The sequence below is a fragment of the Opisthocomus hoazin genome, chromosome 2 (genome assembly GCF_030867145.1).
Source record: "Opisthocomus hoazin isolate bOpiHoa1 chromosome 2, bOpiHoa1.hap1, whole genome shotgun sequence".
In the NCBI taxonomy this organism is placed as follows: domain Eukaryota; kingdom Metazoa; phylum Chordata; class Aves; order Opisthocomiformes; family Opisthocomidae; genus Opisthocomus; species Opisthocomus hoazin.
The window spans coordinates 66,117,117-66,138,198 of record NC_134415.1 but is presented as its reverse complement, the minus strand read 5'-3'; the positions used below and the strand labels follow the sequence as shown (position 1 = coordinate 66,138,198).

Sequence of the window (21,082 nt, the reverse complement as noted above, 5' to 3'; positions counted from 1 at the left end):
TCACAATTAAGTGATTTTCAGTCATTTTTGTCTAGTTCTGTTAAACACAGGCCATGATCATTTATTTGTAACTTAATTTTGAGATGTCCTAATATAAACTGAGTAACATTGACATTTGAGTTAGTATCAATTATCTTACAGAAGACAGCTATTTTATTAACACATGACCACAAATGGACAGGCAAAACATTTCTTTGCCTAATAGTTATAGATCCAAAAAGTACATTGAAAACCAATGATAAATAGGAATTATTTCTGTCTGTGATTACTATTAGTGAGAAAATATTTCTGAAACCCAAGAATTTGTAACTAATGTGGGCAAATAATACTGAAATGGACAAAGTATTTCCCAAGTGGAAGGACAGTTGTCATCTTCAGCCTTTACCCACAGCATGATTTTAGATATTGTTACAACTATCACAGCAGTTAGACAGTGGCCCCTCAACAAAATGGTCCGAAGTCTAACTATGGAGTATGATGTGCATTGTTATAAACCATTGAAACATTTACAAACAAGAAAGGACAAAGCTTGTGAAAGACCTATCCAGATTGTGCCTTTCACATTTATCAGTCAAACTGAATGGTTGGGCTTGGAAGGGACCTCTGGGGGTCATCTAGTCCAACCCCCCTGCCGAAGCAGGGTCACCTACAGCAGGCTGCACAGGACCTTGTCCAGGCGGGTCTTGAATATCTCCAGAGAAGGAGACTCCACAACCTCCCTGGGCAGCCTCTTCCAGGGCTCCATCACCCTCAGAGGGAAGAAGTTCTTCCACATGTTCAGACGGAACTTCCTGTGCTTCAGTTTGTGCCCGTTGCCCCTTGTCCTGTCGCTGGGCACCACTGAAAAGAGTCTGGCCCCGTCCTCCTGACACCCACCCTGCAGATATTTAGAGGCATTTATGAGGTCCCATATCAGCCTTCTCTTCCTCAGGCTGAACAAGCCCAGCTCCCTCAGCCTCTCCTCGTAGAAGAGATGCTCCAGTCCCCTCATCATCCTCATAGCCCTCCGCTGGACTCTCTCCAGTAGCTCTTCATCTTTCTTGAACTGGGGAGCCCAGAACTGGACACAGTACTCCAGATGGGGCCTCACTGGGGCAGAGTAGAGGGGGAGGAGAACCTCCCTCGACCTGCTGGCCACACTCTTCTTAATGCACCCCAGGGTGGCACTGGCCTTCTTTGCAGCAAGGGCACACTGCTGGCTCATATCCACCTGTGTAGATTTTATCCACCAAAAAAGATTTTCAATAGTTTTGCAAGGAAAAAGAAACAAAAGCATAAGCTGTAAAATGAAACTGAGATAGTATGTCCTTTGAAAAAACCTCCAGAGACACACATCAATTCAGTATTTCAAAACATTAAAAAAAAAAAATTCACAAAAGCAAGTATTTTAGCAGGAGTTAGTGTCCTGTTAGTTATTAACTGCCTTGTAAATATTTTAACTACCATTTGGACTCTACAAAGTCAATTATGAAATTTTATTTTACAGGTACTTTGAAAGAATTTCGGAATTAATGCCTAGACTTACATTTCAAAGAATTTTCAAGAATCATTTTCCGTATCAGGCAATAATTCTCCCAGACAAGATAAAAGGAAAAAGATTGGCCTGTGGGCTGACACGCGAGAAGTTAATGAGATGGCTGGCACTAGCCACAAAAAATAAAGAACATAAAGCAGGACAAAATAAAAACATGTATGTAAAAAACTGTTTCGTTTTATAGTTTTAGTCACCATCAGTTTTCAAATTCCAGAGGTTTGTCATTAAAACTGTAAGAGAGCTAGGAAGCCTTCAAAGCTTGCATCAAATTCCTAAAGGAACTGTTGCTTACACCAATTCTCTTCAAAAAACAGCATGTTTGCTAAGACATTCCACCTGAAACTAGCTGCTTTTTGGATATCAGGCAACTTCTTCTAATTGTGATTTTAAAATAAGTTATTACATTACATTGAAGAATAACATAAATGTGTTTGTATTTATCACAGAATCATTTAGATTGGAAAAGACCTTTAAGATAATTGAGTCCAAAAGAAACAATATATGTATTATTATATATAAATTACACATATTATTCTAAAAGACATTATATAATCTTGATGTCTAAACAAATAAAAGAATGAAGTTATTCTTCACAAATGCAAGTGAAACTACACATAAGATCTTTACATGACAGTAATTCTCAATAACAAACGTATTTTGTATGATCAATATACATGCCTGAGAAAGAAAACATACTCATACTGAGGACAATGCTGTTCAGAAAAAAAACTCTGCATTTTCTCACTTAAAATTTTAATAAGGACTTGTATCTTAAAACAACTCAAAGTTATTAAATCAAGTCATGCCATTGACTGAGGGCAGTATAAATGTCAAATTTTCAGTTGTTTCTCTCATTACAGGGGGCTGATACTGCCCATTTTGACCACTGGAAAACTTCAGGAAAGCTTCATTTTTCCTGTGTGTCTTTCAGCCAAGTCACAGCAGTACGTTAAGCATTGGAATAGAACCTGCAAACTATTCAAACTCCACACAGACATGCAACAACAATGCTTTAGAGTATCAGACACAATTAATTCATAGATCACTCAGATAAACCTGGAAGGTAATACAGATGTAGCTGAAGTCGGTGCCACTATGAAAAACCTATTGGTAGATCACTTGAGGATCTGTTCTCAGAACCTGGTACAGGAATCAGGATCACAAGTGTCTCCCAGACACCTAGAACCACTGGCAAACAGGTTTCCAACAAAGCAGAAGCGAAATCTGGCAGCAGGCCTTACTAACACTGGGACACCAGTTGATTTGACAGCCCTGCCTGCGGGACTTTCTTTCCCCAAGTCTTCCGATCAGTAACTCAAACACTAACTTGTTTAGCAGGATCCCTCGTTGTCAATTAGGCTTTTGCAAGAGCCCCGTGTATAATTTTCCTATTTAGGCAGGACTAAAGAACAACGTAATAAATTCCTGAAGAGAGGAATAGACTGAGGGCAGTGAATACTGCTGCATATTCTCTGCTGTACCTTCCCCCCCGTGCTCTGCACCTGCACATACAGACTGATGACAGATTATATATTAATTGTCCCTCACAAGTAGTGAGTATCTGGACAGGTCTGGTATGTTATAGGAGTTTGTCAGCAAACAGTCATGTTCTGACAGTTCAGGTAATTGTATTTATTAGTCTCCTTGTAATGGGAAAGCTCACTGACTGAAAAAAGTCATTAGGATCTCCTAGGTAAAAACCCTTAAGAGTGCTTTTGAACAACCACATTGTACTTTTCCTTCTAGGCCTATTTACTCAAAGTATTTGAAACATTTATTCTTGCTTCAATTTAATCAACTGAAAAACTGGATGTATTATATATATTTCTTACTCTTTCTAGCGGAAAAACAAAACCAACTTTCATTCCAGAGATCTCCCTAACAACTTCTGAAGGAAGACATCCTGCCCAAAAATTCATCAGGTCTGGTAGGAGCGTAAGTTTTCCAGACTTCTTCAGTGACAAGAATAAGAAGGCATAACATTTCACAAGATGGTTCCAGCAGACCAACAGAGCACTTGTGCCCGAGCTTCTTCCTCCTCCTTGATATGGCTACTGCATCCTATCAGTTGTGTTGTCACCAAGCAATTCAGTCAGGGACCTTATCTAAACATGGTTATTTGTAGATAAATAGGGCATGGATTCTAGGTGGGCACGGGTAACCTTAGAGAACCTCAAGCTGTTTCCAAGTTGTTGAAACAGATGTTTTAGAGAAAATAAGATGACAAAGCCATGTTTCCATTAGTTCTGAAAGGGAGAAAAATCTCTGCAATAGGTGCTAACCTTTACATTACTAAACAGCACTGTCCAAGTTCTGCAATTTCTTAGTATTGAAAACTGTCAGATGTTACCAGATGCCACCCACAGACTTCTCAAGGCATACCAGGGCTCAATGCCTAACCTGATTCACATCTGGAACTACATAAAACAAAGTATCTGTTCTCATAACATGCAGGTGGTACATAGTTAAAAAAAAAAAAAAAAATCACATGGCACATGACTTCCTCTTTTCCTAAGGAAGCGGATCAGCTATGCAAACTATATTACCACACAATTCACCTCAGACTGACACAAAAATCAGATCATACCCAACAACTGAAGGGTCACACAGCTCACTGACGTTTGCAGATGCTTCTGAAATCTGACGCTAGATACTTGGTTTAAGAGGTACCAAGAAATTTCTGAGAAAATTCCCTTCCAAAATGAAAAGATGACACTTTCAGATTCAAAAATCCCACTGCAAAATGCTCCAGTAGGCCAAATTTGTAGTTAAACAGTGAACTCTGGAGAGAACAGAAAAAAACATACAAAAAGAAGTAAAACCCAATAGTTCTTCCTGAAGAGAAGAAACTGCTGGTGACAGAAAGCAATTCAAGCAGGGGAGAGAGATTACTGTATTCAGGGGATTGCAGAGCAGCTCAGCCTCTCGTGACGACAATTCCACCTTCGCATTTGTTAGTCACAACAGAACAGCCACAAACCCCGAGATCCCCTGGATCTACGAATGCCGATATAAACACAGGTGATAAACTTGCTCCACCTCATCACACTGCGGATGCTGAGCAAAATGGAGCCGATTCATAGGCTTTACAGCGACCAGGACTCGCCTGCCTTCACAGCCTCTTCTGCAGGAACCGCACGGACTTCTTTCGCTCTTGCTCCCCTGCTGTCCTACTGTATCAGAGACCAGAGCAGCAGACAAAAGACAACGGGGAGCTCTGATAGAAGAGGGCAAGACTGCCAAGTAGAGGGTCAAGCTGGCTATTCTGTATGTATTTCAAAGCAGTTGTCACGTTTAGGTAGAGAATGCAGCAAATGTGTATTTTGAAAGTGGAAAGAAAGGGAAAGTCAAATTGTTATGGACCGAGAGAGGAATGGGAGACCGTGATGAAGTTCATTAATTACTAAATTCAGAAAAAAAAGTCTAAAAGATACAATTTTAGAAGCATAAAACAGCAAGTCACCTGAGCTCTGGTTTTAGTCAAAAGGTAACTTTTAAAATTAAAACAGAAGAATGGGATTTGTACAGTAATTTCTTACAACAGTGCAAATAAAGACTCCGCAGCAAGAGAGACTCCAGCTTGCCAGTCCCTCTGTAAGTGGGCAGGGAAAACAGAAGATACACAGGATATATGAGGGACAGAGTCCACACAAATTGACAGGATTTTGGTTTTACACATCAGGTTCATTAGACAAAAGATTAAGTGAAGGCAGCTATTGTAAGCAGTGGATCATAATAAATTTGTAAATAAAGGCCTCCAAGTATTCTGACAGGAAAAATGTAAGCTCTATTTTAATTAATTTTAGAAAATACAGTTTATTTAAGAAGTTGCCTAATATGGTCAGCTCTTCAGACACAAAAACTTTAGTCTGCAACACAACATTCCACTACCACACACATCTATGATATAAAGAAAATTTTATTTTATCAACTCCTGTGAACAAAACAGAGTTCATATGGAGAAGCCAAGTAGGGAGCTAATGTTTATTTACATATGGGATTTAGACTGTGTGCTAGCAGATCTCTCTACAAGGTCTTTTCTTATCTCGGAACACAACTCCCCCATATTATAGGCATTTAACAGCACGACAAATTCGCACAAAACATGAAAGTTTATCTAACGCAAAATAAGTTAGAATACTGTTTGCACATGGAATATGGAGTTGCATTAGCAAACTGCAAAGAAAACCAAGGCAACTATGGAATTCGAATGAAACAGTATTAGCTACCATTAATTATATACAGTCAGTTAAGTATCACACACTAACAAAAAGTTTACATTTCCCATTACTTACACTGAAGTGCAAACAGAGTGCACACCTCAGCTGCCACGACAGTAATTATTTTTCTTTCACACACACGTATTTCCTGCATTTCCCAGGTTTCAAACACACTGCTCAATAGCTACAAAAGCCTTTTTTTTGGTTGTGCACATCCCATTCACAAGTTTGGGTGCTGGGAAACTAAGGAGAAGGAAGAGGCAATTTTACCAAACCCTACAACCCAAATTTCAACAGCATAGGAGAGACATGTTCTAGAGCACACTACAGCACCTTACAGCAGTTTCAAAGCAGAACCATGACTTATACACACTACGAACTTTCCTCAGAAGTCTCCATCAGTTAAATATGAGCTCTCAGTTTCCACGTTGATACCTGTTTAACTTCATCAGTTTTTACAAGGCTAGATTTTGCATTCGGCTTCAGACTGCAACGTCCAACCTGGGAAGCAGGGATAGAATTAGACAAAATTACACCCAAGACAACTGAATGAGGAGATGTTTACAACAAAAGCAGTTTGTAAGAGTTGCTGCCCTTCTCTTAATGTAGGAATAAAATAGTAAGCCTGTGCAATTGCTTTAAGTATATTTATTCTTCAGAACACTCAAGGGTAAACAATTAGCCGCTTGATTGTAAGTTCATGAAATTATTCTGCTTTAGCCAGAAAAAGTCCATCTTTCTGTATCTACTCCTCCTGGACATGCTGGTCTCTTCCAGGACTTTTTAATTCAGCTGTTAGATCCTGGAACAAAAGCTATTCCATAAATAAGCTGTTCCAGGGTCTAATTTTGATCTTTGAATCTGGAACCAGCTATGCAATGCAATGGTCTGCAGCAGCCAAAATACAAGCCTGGCTGTTTTTAACACGTTTCTCATTTTCCCTTTGGGGGGCGGGGTGGGGGGGGAGGGAGGATGATGGAGGAATAAAGTCAACAGGGAAATTTATTAAGACTGCACTAGAGCTATGGACTTACTACAGCCTGTAAAATACATGCCGCATTTCATTTGCAAAATCCTTGTGGTAACTGAAATTTTTTAAAAAAATCATCACAGCTGGAAATAGAAACACACACCTTAGTTTTCCTTAAGTTTTCAGCCAAACTGCTAGCCATGCATGTAAGTGGCAGCCTTCAAAGAATGTCTGGATTTCCGCATGTTTCGCATTATTATGTCCCTCCATTAGGCTAACAAATGCCACAGTTCAAACTTATCTCCCTCTTAAGGTATAAAGATAGAATTGCTAAGCAGAGAGACTTAAATTACTGCCACCTATTTCCATGCATCTCTTCTAAGCATTCTGAGGCTTGTGGAAGTCTCTAACAAATAATCATCAGTACTGCTGAACAGTGCAAGTCAAAGTGGTTTGCGCAGGCGGCTCTGCAGAAATCAGTGTTCTAAATCACCTTAGTCCAATGGCTCTGTCTACCGTACTTTTCTTGTTCATACCAAAAACTATTTTTCATGGGCTTTGCAACAGCATTCAGAATCACATCTCATTCTGGATAAAGATGCAAACTGTGTGGAAATGGTGCTACCTCAAAGAAAAATACTACAGCCAATGCTTTCATTTTAATTTCTGAGCACATAGCACATGTTAGTCAGAACTCTCCGTACTTTCCTAGCTCCTAGTATCTTTGACTGTAAAATTAGTTACTCAATAAGCACCCGCCAGTTACCATCAAGCAAATGTCCATAGTTCAGTCAACTATGAGCTGAATTTTTAAAGTCACAGAGTCACAGAATGTTCGGGGTTGGAATGGACCTCTGTGGGTCATCTACCCCAACCCCCCTGCCAAAGCAGGGTCTCCTACAGCAGGCTGCGTCAGTCTTCTAAATGTTTCATTTTTCCTCTTGGCGCATCTAGAAGTGTATTTACCAGTCTTAAGACACCCAAAAATAATTAATCTTTGAGATTCTCTGCCTTGATTATACTTGAAAAAAGCAACTACCTAGGCTGATGGCTTAAAAACATTGTAGAGGAGTTGCAGACTCGTAAAAACTCTGCAGCTCTCCACAAAAACAGCAGTCACTTCAAGAATATAAAAATACATTCTTATATAAAAACATACCAGTGTGATCTCCGGACTAGAAAATGGAGAGCTATCAAAAGATCGATTTTCTTTGTCCAGGGAATCATCTTCATCATTTTTATGTGCAAATTTCTGCTTTAGTGCATGAGTTAGTACAGCAACTGGATCCCAGTCTGAACTTCGCCTCTTTTTGGGTTTAGAAAGAGGAGTACCTCCAGGTGACCTACAAAAAGAAGGAAGAAAAAAAAAAAAAAAAGAATTATCGTCTCCTGCCCTTATTTCTCTGCCGAGTGATGCAAAAACCCAGAAACACAACTTTTGTATACACCCTATCCTGTCAATCCCTGATTAGGCCAAGAACGCTGCTAATATTATTTTACAACAATTCACACAGGACTAATACAAGCACACCCAATGACTTGTCAACCAGATTCTTAGCTTGCAAATACAATTCGATGCTGTTCCATGAAGAGAAACGGCAGTAAACCAAGACAAACAATTAAAGTATTGCAAATAAATAATGAGAAAAAAACCAAAATGTGCAGCTTTCATAGTAGGTCTCATTTATAAGTTATATTAAGGTATGTTAGTGGGAACCTCTCACTAATGTATTTCATAACCATTGTGAACATAATTTGATTTAAACTTAATTAATTTTAAGTTTGGAATAGTATGCCTTTCTATGGTCTCATGAGAAAGAATAAACTTTAAAAATTCCTCAGAGCAATTATATTTAAAGAAAACAATCACTTTAAGTCATATATGCAGGCAGGTCACCATAAAGCCCCATTTATAAAATCCCACTTGAAGCCAAGGTTCATTATTTAAAAAAAAAAAAAAAAATCAGATTTGGCACAAATGCTCCGAAGTTTTTCCCTCCAAGCAAGCACCTGAGCGTCCAAATATGAAAATTTTATATGCAACAATTTAAAATTAGTTTAATTTAGAAAAACTATTCTTACCAAACTAAAAATCAAAAGATAGCACAGAAATGTAAGATCAAAACAGCACCTGCACCCCAAAACCTAACATAAATGTGGAAACTAGTGACTAACCCAAGAAAATATATCATAATAGAGGCTTCCTAACCATTGAGGTATTTTAAAAAAAAAAAAAAAAAAGAAAAATCTAGATATATTAGCACTTTACTAGCAGAAGTGTCATCTCCAGGCCAGTGAATTGTACCTATTAATGCACTGACAACACTGAGCTCTAAGTCTAGCAGTCACAGTAGACACCATTTAACATGAAACCTGAAAGGACCAAGTTCACCCTTCCTATAAAATCAAGCTGTAGGAGCACTTGCCCAGTGTGTAAACTGGTGCTTGGGTGGTAGAAACTGGGATCTTCAGGCTCTCAACTTCCAAGAACAGAGGTCTTCCCTTTACAGTGCACACAAACTACTATCAGACTGCTAGCATGAAAGATTCTAGCAAATTTGATCATCATTACTCCCTCCAACAATACAAATTCATTATTCAGTGAAGTTCTACCTTCAGAACACAAGTAGATGCCTAAATCCAGAAAGCATTTTAGATGCACACCTGCCACTTCCTACTAATTATGCCTCTGCTCAGCATGATGGTTGTTAAAACTGTCATGCTGAACATTTCACTTTCTTTATTCACCATACATGAAATTATATGGAAGAAAACTTATATAAGGAAACACACTAGTTTACTTAAGTGCACTTTGTATTTTCTTTATTTACTGTGGAAATGTCATCAAAACAGTTAAGAAATGCTTTAGAGTTGCATATAGATAATTTGCTGAAGACTTGTGCTAATTATTTTCAGGGATAAAGCTCACAGTTAAAAAAATGCTGAAATAAGAATTCAGTAAGTTTTGGTAAGTGACAATCTTCCCACGTTAAGAGTTCCAAATATTCGTTATTGACTTAGTTGTTCTTATATACTTTCTCAACTCAAGAAGTTCAGAAAAGACATCTGACAACCTCCATTAGACCTAGCATAGCAGAGCGACACTGACCCAAAGAGGTACTGCAGTCTTTAGAAATGCATCGTTTTTGTAATGTCAACCGTGCTTATCATCAAAACAACAGACCATTAAAAATATTTATAATCCAACTACACTATTGAAATACAAATTTATCAAACATTTTCAATACAAGACACAGCATGTATTTTCTCTAATACTTCAAAGCTATGACCAGAATACTTTGAGTATGCCAACAGTAGTTTTCCAATGTTTTCCCAAGGATTTGTCCTTTCACAGTGAATCCAAAAAGTGTTTTTGTTCAGATGAATTTCCCGTGACTGTGTAGGCAGCTTTGTAAGAGATGTCCAGATAGCAACACACCCGCCTCCCCACACCAACCTGGGATTTGTATACTAAAGCATCAGACTAGTCTTAAACACTGTGATACTCAGCATGTTTTAAAGGCATCTAAAAGCCATGGCACAAGTATCTTACATGCCAAGCTGTGAACTTAGAAGTTGCCAACTTAAGTTTGTCAGTAGTAGCTGCTCATTAAATGATGTTTCACACTGGTAACCTCTGGTGCTGTGCTGTGATGCTTACACAGGCTTGGCTTACTCAGACACACATTCAATTCAACCTACCTCTCAACAGCTCGCAACTGAACTTTGTTTAGGTCTTTCAAAACATCCATCATACTAGGAATGTTCTTTGTCCCCTGGTGATCAGCACTATCAGCTGTAGTTGAACCACTGTTTCTTGCAGCACGACGTTGTTTTATAAGTTCAACTGCCGAATTACTAGCATCAACACCAGATGGTACACCAGAAGGAAGTGGAGGAGGCGAGGGAATTACAACGTGATTGTGAGAGACGGACAATGGTGTAGAAGTCATGGCTGGCACTGGGTGAAATCCATCTGGAGTGCTCAATGTTTTAAAGGCTTCTGGATGCAGTTATAAAAGAAAAACAGTGACTTTATTTTTAGTCAGTATACCTTCACAATTAACAGCATTAAGCAACATTCAAGCTCAGTTTTAAGTCAAGATAAGATGGCCGTCTTAAAGCACTTTCTTACACACCTCACCCATTATACCACAGAAGAATTCTATTTAAAACAAAGAACATTTTTCTTTGAGCCACAGACTCAGAACACATGAAATAAGGAATCAGAGGGGTCTTGTGCTGCTCTCTCTATTTGCATCTTTAACCTAAGCACTACATAAATCAGTAAAGCAGCACTCCAACAGCACATCAGCCTGCTACTACATACAGCTCATTTGCAGTGGTCTGAAGCTTAAAGTGACCCACACGAAGCAAAAGCAGAGAACCACAAAACATGTAAAACAGACTACAGTACTGAGTGCAATGGAGAAGAGACAAAAGGAGAGCCCACAGAACAGCTAACTGAATCAGAGAGGTGCCTCACAATGCCACACAAAGGTAACCACCTCGCACCAGTCCAAATATTTCAACAACCACATTGGGGTTAGTCTGCAAGTAAGACAATCAAGACCTCCAAACTTTTAAGGAAGGCAAAGAAAAAAAAGTCACCAGATAGTTGATCTCCAATACTAGCCTCGACCTTTGATACTCTAGTGACATCTATTTGCAGCACTTGTTTTTGTTAAAGCCTGAACCTGACTGACTTAGAACACTTTTTCTATCCATATTAATAACTCCTCAGAAGAAGTACAAAACTCAAAATGCATAATTAAGTCTGCAAGTTTTTTAATCAGTAAACAGTAGTCTACTGATAGTGTTCTTATTAAGCTCGTCACAAACATGGAAATAACTATAAAGATCACTTAGGATCAGCTGCATTCAAAACTGGCAAACAGGCCACAAAATATAAGGGCGGGGGGGGGGGGGGGGGGCGGGGAGCAGACCCAAACACTAAAGAGAGAAGCAAAATACTATATTCTGTAACTTTAGTTGGTATAACTTCAGTTAGAGAAGTTAGAGATGTTCTCTATCAATATCAGAAATGGCAAACTGTGACCAGGAACTCTAAAGCAAAAAAAAAAAAGGAAAACTGGTTTGCTTCAAACCAGAAGGGCTTACGTGACGGAAAGCTTCCCAATGTCTGTGCTGAAACAATCACAGCAATCTGAGCACGAAGAAAGGTCAGCTCATCTTCAAGAGCAGAAATTTTCTGAAGCGCTGCTTGATCAACAAGACTGTGTTTTTGTGTACTGTGTTTTGGGACACTTTGTATTGAATCTATAGATGGATGTAGGTCATAAGCTGTACTTTTTTCTTTTCTCTGTAATTCCGTCCTAGAAAGCAACAAAAGACACAGTTTCAGAAGGCTCAGACAACAATGGAAATATCAAAAATTACTCACTGTCTGTTAAAGCAAGTAACCATCATTCAGCAAGACATAAATTTGCAAACTATTTAAGAAAACTTTACACTCTTCATGACTCATAACCTTAAAAATATTTTAAGTCTGCTTTTGCTCAAGAACAATGCAGAGCCTTGAAAAGACATCATACAAAATAGTCAGATAATTTATTCAGAGATAGATTATACATCATAAAGTCATAACATAGGATTGAACTGTTATTATTCGATAACTATTAGACTGACGCCACAAAAGTATCTCTCCTCCCTACCTGAAACAGTAGATATGAAAGGTAGGAACAGCAAAGAATAATGATCTCTTAATTAGGCTTCACAAATTTCAGTCATTTATCAAACTCTGCAAGATGAATGCTGCAAGCATCAATGAAGTTGCAATCTTCCAGAAAATATACTGAAGAGTGTGTATTAAAACTCATTATTACAGAACAAGAACCTCATCTTCTGCAAGCTACATACGAACACAGACTGTATTAGAAAATTGTGCTACAAGTCTCAGGTTTTGATTTTAAAAACTGTTTCAAGTCTGTGCCTGCAGAAATAACCTTAAAATATAGAATTGAGTGTAAACTCAAACTACCAGAATTTCATTGTGAAACAAAGAAAGAAATTAAGTTTAGTTATTCAAGATACACTAAGTTTTTACTGAAAAAAAACCCAGACTTTTTCCCCTTATATAAATCATCCTTTTACTTCAAATCAGACCTGCAGCATTGCTTTTCTGATTTGCCAAAAACCCTTGCTGTTCACACTAGCTCAGAATGAAAAGATATCAGTTAGAATACTTGTTCTTGAAAAACATCCCACAGAGCCAGGGGAGGAGGAGGAAAGAATGGAAACAACAAAAGAATGAAGTTTCATGGATCTGTGAATCAGACTGGCTAAAGAATGGCACAAGCAAGATAAAACAGGCCACAGTTCCTTTTAATACAATTCTTCCAGTATTTTAAGCTGTTGCAAAAGAACTTTAATAATTCAACAGTAACGTCTCAAGAACTGTACGATGAAACGCAACTTTATCAAAACTTCTCTAATAAAAAGTGTGCCATTTGAAATCATCCAGGTTCTTGTAGTTTCATTACCAGCAAGCAGCACAAAGATCTCAGACAAACACATGCCAATATGAATTAGAATTACATTGTCCGATACCAGTGTAGTACAAGACAATACAAGTGCCCAAATTTTAATCTTGATTCTGGCTCTGACTCGCCGTCTGATTTTGAACAGATCCTTCAGAGGAACAGTAAGAAAACTTCCTGTATCTTCTCAGGGGGAGGAGGGGAAGACAAGACTTGTAACTTTTATACTATTTGTGCCTGCAAATTCCTAGATAATTTGTCATTTCACAGTACTTTTAACATTTTATAATTGTAAAAATACTTTCCTCTAGCACTCTGTAAAAGCTAGAAAGAATTATCTAAACTATATTCACGTTCAATTTTTAAAGTAAACAGATTATGGGTTTTTTTCCATCAAAGTAACCATCAAGGTTTATACACTTTCGCCTTTACAAAGTTTATCAAAATGGTTGCAAACTAAAAGGATAAAGATAATCTTATGGCATGTTGCAATCCCCAAGTTTCCCTTAAACTGCCTCTACCACTAAATGCTTTGTGAGTGAAAACAAATTAAAATATCAGGAACACATCCGACATGCTATTAGGAAAACAGGTGACTCAATTCCAGTAATCTTTCAGATAAGAATACTCTACATAGTAAATTTCCAGGTAAGCAGGAACTTCCCTCTCCAAAAAGCTCAAAAAGTTTCCAGGGTTGGTTTAGCTGGAACCCTGAAAGAGCTAGGAATGAAGGAAAAACACAAACACAAAACCACACACCACCAAGAACAGAAGACACAAGTTACTTCTATTACTCCTTCTTACACTTCTACTTACCTAAGCCTTGTAAATGCTTGTCCCTCATCATTTGCCACCCACAGGACATCAGCAAGTGATGGAGCTACAGAAGTTGGAGCTGTGCCTTGTTCATCATAACCCAATGGACTTGGGTTTTGAACAAACTAAACACAAATAAACAACAGGAACGAAGTATGAAGAGAAGATTCAGTAGATGCTGAAAGTTCTGCCTCAGCAAAAGAAATTTTTAAACAGGACTATATTTTAAACAGTATTGTAAGCAAGTTGAAAACAGCGAGCATAAGGGATGCAACACACGAGTTACACAAGCTAAAAAGAACAGGAAAGCTATCACTAAATTAAGAAACTAGAAAGTTTAAATAGTTTAAGCATATGTATGACAATAAATCACTTACCCGTAAATAAGGTCTTGGGTAGGGCTCTAAGGAAAGAATTGTCCCAAGTCTACGGACAACACTTCGAGTTGATCCATATTCCTTTTTTTGGCAAACAGATATGACCTAAAAGTCAGAATACCTTTTAATCCGAGAAACAAAAATCAAAGCCCTCAGTTCTTACAATCAACGTTATTAATTAATGTTACATGTAATTAAATATAACACAGTTACATTAACCTAACTTCTCAATGCTCTTCTCAAGCTGAAGTCCAAAGAGGCCTAAACTGGTTTTAACATACTGTTTCCAAAACATAATCAAGATACAGCCTGTACCCAGTATATCTCAGAGTGGCAGAAAAGCAAATAGAGAATGTAACAGCTACCTCACGCAGCCAGCGATGTTCTGAGACACTGACAAAAGAAGTGGTGCACATCTGAGTAACCATCTGCATCTGTACAAGTCTTGAGGAAAAAAGTTAGTAAAGAAATAAAATAAATTTAACGTACCTTGACCTGATACTTCCTTATGACTGCACATAACTGCTGGAAATGCCTTCCTGATGAGACTGCTGAAGGCAGGCATGTTCGGATTGTACGACTGATACTCCTGCCGAATATGCGAGTTTCCAAAAACACGGCCTGCCAAAAAACCCGAGAACTCCCGACAATGAAACCAGACAACGAGGACAGCTCGCTCAGACCAGTACCCCTAGAAACACTTCCGTAGTTTCACACAAATCAGCCGAGCACTTCCTCAGAACCACGAGCTGCAGCCGTGTCCCGCTATTGCCGTCCAGGACCGGCGAGCTGCCCACAGCCTCCCGGTCAGCCTGCCCCGCTTCCCACACACCGCCTTTCCCAGGTCTCTCAAAACACGGCATTAACTGCTACCAGGGAATCGTTACCTAGCTTTGCACAGAATCACAGAGTGGTAGGGGTTGGAAGGGACCTCTGGGGGTCATCTAGTCCAACCCCCCTGCCGAAGCAGGGTCACCTACAGCAGGCTGCACAGGATCTTGTCCAGGCGGGGCTTGAATATCTCCAGAGAAGGAGACTCCACAACCTCCCTGGGCGGCCTCTTCCAGGGCTCCGTCACCCTCAGAGGGAAGAAGTTCTTCCTCATGTTCAGACGGAACTTGTTGTGCTTCAGTTTGTGCCTGTTACCCCTTATCCTGTCGCTGGGCACCACTGAAAAGCGTCTGGCCCCATCCTCCTGACACCCACCCTGCAGATATTTATAAGCATATATTAAGTCCCCTCGCAGCCTTCTCTTCTTCAGGCTGAACAAGCCCAGCTCCCTCAGCCTTTCCTCATAGGAGAGATGCTCCAGTCCCCTCACCATCCTCGTAGCCCTCCGCTGGACTCTCTCCAGTAGCTCTTCATCTTTCTCGAACTGGGGAGCCCAGAACTGGACACAGCACTCCAGGTGGAGGCCTCACTGGGGCAGAGTAGAGGGGTTTTTTTCATTTAAAATTAGCAAAGCGTTAGCAGCTTACTTCACTGGGGGTTTTTCCCCTCTGTTGCGAGGAAAAAGAACCCCTCGAACGGCCGCACCACAGCGGAGACCCCAAGCCTTCCCACGCCCGCAAATCCAACCGCGCGGGAGGAGCGGGGCCAGTCGCACCGCAGCCGTGCGACGACTCCGAGGTGGCGAGCCATCCTCCCCCGAATCACGACGGCTGCAGCCGGGACGCTCCGCGGGGTCTCACCTGGTCGGGCGGCCAGCCGAAGTACTCCAGCACCCGCCTGAGGAGAGCCAGCACCAGCGCCATGGCCGCCGCAGGGCGGAAGGGAGAGGTCACTGTCCCTCGCGGGCAGGGACGCCGCGGCGCTCCCGCCTCCCCGCAAGCGGCCGCTGCCCTTCCCCTCCTGCGGCAGCCGCCAGCGGGCGGAGAGCCCGCACACCTCCCCTTAGCCCCCGCCAGGCAGCCGAACCCCCGCGGCCGCAGAACCCGCCCCGCAGCCCTGCTCGCCCACCCGGGCTGGGAGCACCAATCGGAAATAGGGGCGGGGCAGCAAGGCAATCGCGCCAATAGGAAGTAGCCAGTGCTTAGCCCAGAGCCAATAAGAGGGTGAGAGCAGGCCACGCTGGCGAGGGCTGTCGGGAAGGGGGGCAGTTTGAATGCCGCCGCGGTTCGGCCACCCCCCCCCCCCCCCCCCCCCCCCCGGGTGCAGCGCGTCCGCCCACCGGCAGCTGCAGCGGGAGCACCGCGCCCGCGGGGGTGGGCCGCTGCCCGCTGGTGACCCCAGCCCGCCCGCTGCGTCGGGCCCCGGGTCCTGCCCGAGCTCCCACCGCACCCCTGGCTGAGCACCGGCACCTCTCCCCGGGCCCATGCTGGGGGAGGGAAGGGGTACTGGCGCCGAGGCAACTTCACAGGAACGCCCGCACCCGCCCACAGCAGAAAGGCGCTGGGGCAACCGGACGTGCGTGAAGCCAGGGCGGGTCGGTGCCAAGGAGCCAAGCGGACACGGGGCAGCTCAGGTCCTCGGCGTAGCAAACGTCCCCCTACTTCCCTCCGAGAACTGAAAGGCAAGGCAGCAGCCGGGTACAGCGCCCAGCTACGCGGCAGCACCTCATTGCGCTGAGCTCACCTCGAACCCAGAACCCTGGCTTCGGAGACTGTACTTGCTCTTCACAGAGGCTATCTGATTTTTATCGTGCTTGCCAAAATTGCCACTGTTTTGCTTAAGAAACTTTGAAATCTTCAAGAAAGCCAGTAGGGTAACTCCAGATACGCAGGGAAGTGGTATCGGCTCCTAACTACAAATTCTTTCAAGTGCCTAGCTGTACTGTTACCAGTCATACTAATCCCATCAAAGCTTTCCAGAAATTAAGATAAACTGGATCGTTAGACATTTTCTTTATTTGCATTTACAGGTGTGTCTGAGCAACAGTTTCTAAACAAACAAAATCCCATAACTGCAACACTTAGTTGCATTGCAACTGTTAACTGCCTTTTCTTGTAGTTACTACTACCCCTAACTCATCATGTGGATTGATTCTCTCAGACCAAACACAAAGGAGGAACAGTACTGGTAACACAAGCCATAGTAAGAGCATAAAGCCTTTGAGGGGCCTTAGGAGGGTTTAAGCTTGAGGAGAAGAATGGTAAAACTTTTTAATAGGTATTTTGAAAAACTGCACTACAGTACTTGCTTACTAACACACAAGGTACTCTCACCTGCTCCTCCAACAGCTTCTTTCTAAGGGAGGGGAAAGGGTGGTACAGACAGATGGAACAGCAGCACACAGCTCTACCACAGACCCAGGCAGAGGCAGGGTCTCAAAGGCAACAGCAGGACTGCGGCAATTCAGTCTGACTGCGCCACACCAGTAACACGCTGCTTTGGAACCGGAGGCGCCAGCTGGGAACTCGCACAAAAACGCCTCAAGTCAGCAAGTCCAGCTCTGAGCAGTCACAGTGGGACCTGCAGGACCTGCTTGACGAAAGGATCGTGTGACAGGCCAGCTTTAAGAAACCAGGAGAACTGACAGGGGCTTAAGACTTCCTGCTGCAGCCTTTACCTCCAGAGCTAAATCAAACCTAGGTAACGGCTCTTCTTCTGAAGCAGCAACACAGCACTACCAAGGCAGGAAGGCTTTCACCACACATAGCTGCCCGCTGTTGCAGTCATGCTACTGATTGACTTCTGGGAAAATGATGTGAGATTGAATTCCAAACCAAGACACTGAATGAGTGCACAGAGTCTAGACTAACAGTATACCTACTGGATTCTTTTTTTTTTTTCCCCCTAGCAAAATGGATGTCTAATTTTCTCTGAACTGCAGAGAAAACCTCAAACTTCATAACCACACCACGTAGAGATCAAGCAGATCCAGGAACTGCTGCATAGCTGGAGCCAGAATGAATTGCTGAACTCAAGATGTGGTTAAACATTTTATATCAGTAGAATGCTTGGATTTTTTTTCCTTACAGATACACTAACGATGGTCTTTAACTTCTAACATGAGAAATGCAAAACGCACTGAACTTCCATTCACAACAGTCATACAACTCCTTCAGTAGCATCTAATGATGACCTCAAAACATGTTTTTCCATACCACGACAGTGAAAATTAACTATTCATGTTGAAGGACTAGTAAGTACTGAAGCATTAGTTTTGGATAAAAAACAACATAAGCAAAAGAAACAAAACAAAAACACACTTAAACTCCATTTAGTTTTTGTTTCTTATAGATCTCTGGTAGACTGCAACTAGCATCCTCCGCCGTATTATCTTAATTCAAGCAGTTTTTAAAATAATTTATGGCTGTCACCATGTCTTGTGTAATCAACAAACAGCATTTTTAATAAACTACACTGAAATTAAGGATAATGAAGAAAGGATTTTTATGATCTGACCTACAGATAGGCCTGTAGGACCGAACATTATCAAAGCAATCTCTACCAGATTTCCTTGGACATTCAACTGAGGCAGAAAACTTATATCTGCCGCATCATGCAGGAACTATCCTGCCTTATGACACGCAGACCACAACAATCCACTTTCAACTTCACCTAGGCAATAGAGATTATCTGTTCTAAGGTTATGATTGTTCAAGTACATCTTGGTCCTATTTGTTAGTTTCAGACTGATGTTAAATTTTCATTAGGACAGACTCTGACACTGCTGCTGAGTTTATTGGTTTGTGCCTTTTCTTGCTTCTTTTGATTTAATAGACACAAAGTCTGTGTGAGATTTGCCAGAAAGTCCAAGGAATAGTCAGTTTTACATTTCAACAGCTATTAAAAGATGCACTGTACACGTAACGGTGTAAACTTCCTCAAACATAATGCAGGAATGACCCTTTAGTAACTGTCATTAGAGGGCAAATACTGATCCTATTTCCCTTTCTATGCAGATGCATGCAAACTAGTGCAATCTGAAATACAATTTCCTCAAGTGCAGTTAGGATTAGTAACAGTACTATATTTTTCTGCCTTCTAGTGTTTAATTTGGATAGGGCAGATGGTTAACTACGCCTGAACAGCAAAGACAGTAACAGGGCATACATTATATATGTATTTACTACAAACACCTCTACCGAAGCTTCCGCCCCCCCTCCCTATTTTTTTAAAGATGTTATGTAAGGGGCAAACTGAGAACAACATTACACTATTACCTCCATATAAAGTTAAGATTTATTTTATCTATAGCAGCCCAAGACAGAAAACTTAAGTAGCCTTGTATCACAATGTCCTTGTTCGCGTAATTCAAGTACGTTACTGTCATCCTTAACATTCTGTAGGTTAAAAGTATACCTACCGCTAAACTAAGTTTGTGGGTTTGTGGTTTTTGTTTTTAAAAAAACCCAAAACAACTGTAGACTAACCTGCACTTTGGCTGCAAAAATACTAGAAGCACAGCTATTTAAAAAATCAGTACTGAAGCAAGTAAGATTCATTAAAAGGTGTGAGACCTTTTGCTAACTTAACTTTTACCATCGAGTTGTAACTTCCAATTTACATTGTATAAAGTGGTATAGTAAAGAAATGTACCTCCAGGGCACAGTAATGGAATTCACACTTTATAGAAATGTTTAGTGTATCTGAAGTATTTTTACTGATTCCAGTTTTAAAATATCTTGCTTTACTTTTTCAGGGACTTTTGTGGTGGTTTTTCACTTTGTCTCTCCCCATCCCACCACTCCAGTTTCACTCAAGGCTGTAAACGTGACAGAAGATTTGAAGACTTTCTCTTGCCAGATTACACACCTGGAGAGGCAAGTCCACATAAAGAAACTGAAGAGGCAGTTCTAACAAACTGGAACTAAAATTGATAAAAAAAGCTAGATTGATACTGCCACCAGTTTCTTAAGTGTTCTGTTGATGATTAAGCTGTCATGAGAAAGCTGAAACTATAATCACTAGTGGCCCTGAAAATGCCACTTGTACTTCCTGCTTCACAGATAGCATATTTTTCTTGCAGTGAGTTTAAACCCTAGGTTTATAAAACCTTAATTGTACCAAGTTACCCTTAACAAGAGAAGCATCTTTTGATGACAAAGAAAATCACTAGGTATCCATAACATGACTGATCTGTTCTAGACACAAGCTACAGGAATTAAGTTGGCTGTAGGTAGTTTTGAGATAACTACAGAGATGGGGGAAGGAACTCCAGTTTTCAAATCTGTTTAAAGTTTCTAGCAGCAGTGACTTGGAAATAGGTTTCTATAACTCACATTCCAGAAGGGAAATAATACACTTGAAACTCACTTGAGTATTTACACTCTTATACACTTCTTTTAAAAAGGTAACACAGAAGTAGTAATCAGTTTATAAAAAAATGCTGCTCAAAGATTTTGGGTGTGCAGAGCTGTAAGTTTACTTCAGAATAAAACACAGACATAGGGGAGAATCAAAACTTTTAGAGTTGTACTTGACCATATATTTGGACAAAGCAGAATTACACTGCATATAACAAACAGTAAAATTTCTTAAAAGTTGTTACAAATATTTTACTTTCTACCTGTACGATCATTAACATAGTTTACTATATCAAGATTTTTTTCTAAAGGCTTAAAACAAAAACAATCCCTCTAAACTACTTTCCAACAGTAAAATTTAAGTAAAATGCTTACATTCATTTGACAACAAAAAAACATATTAAAAATGTGGTGTAGGTGGTGCAAGAGCTGCTCTTTCAGCTACAATTTTCTTCCAGGGTTATTCCTGTGGAA

General features: G+C 40.7%; 2 protein-coding genes across 8 annotated transcripts in view; both read right to left on the bottom strand.

Annotated features, from left to right (window-relative positions):
• Positions 1-5,369: 5,369 nt before the first annotated feature.
• MTFR2 (mitochondrial fission regulator 2) lies at positions 5,370-16,230 on the bottom strand. Its single transcript, XM_075446619.1, has 8 exons — positions 16,109-16,230; positions 14,907-15,038; positions 14,418-14,522; positions 14,041-14,165; positions 11,846-12,060; positions 10,427-10,727; positions 7,884-8,067; positions 5,370-6,255 (listed from the first exon to the last, which is right to left on the bottom strand). The coding sequence occupies exons 1-8, from the start codon at positions 16,169-16,171 to the stop codon at positions 6,157-6,159; spliced, it is 1,224 nt and encodes a 407-aa protein (XP_075302734.1). The 5' UTR covers positions 16,172-16,230; the 3' UTR covers positions 5,370-6,156.
• A 1,055-nt stretch (positions 16,231-17,285) lies between these two features.
• BCLAF1 (BCL2 associated transcription factor 1) overlaps positions 17,286-21,082 on the bottom strand; it is a 29,328-nt gene continuing 25,531 nt past the window's right edge. For all 7 annotated transcript variants that reach the window (XM_075413978.1, XM_075413977.1, XM_075413976.1 and 4 more), the window contains one exon: positions 17,286-21,074. In XM_075413978.1, coding sequence (XP_075270093.1) covers positions 21,069-21,074 — 6 coding nt within the window. In that variant the 3' untranslated portion in view covers positions 17,286-21,068. The remainder of the gene's footprint in view (positions 21,075-21,082) is intronic.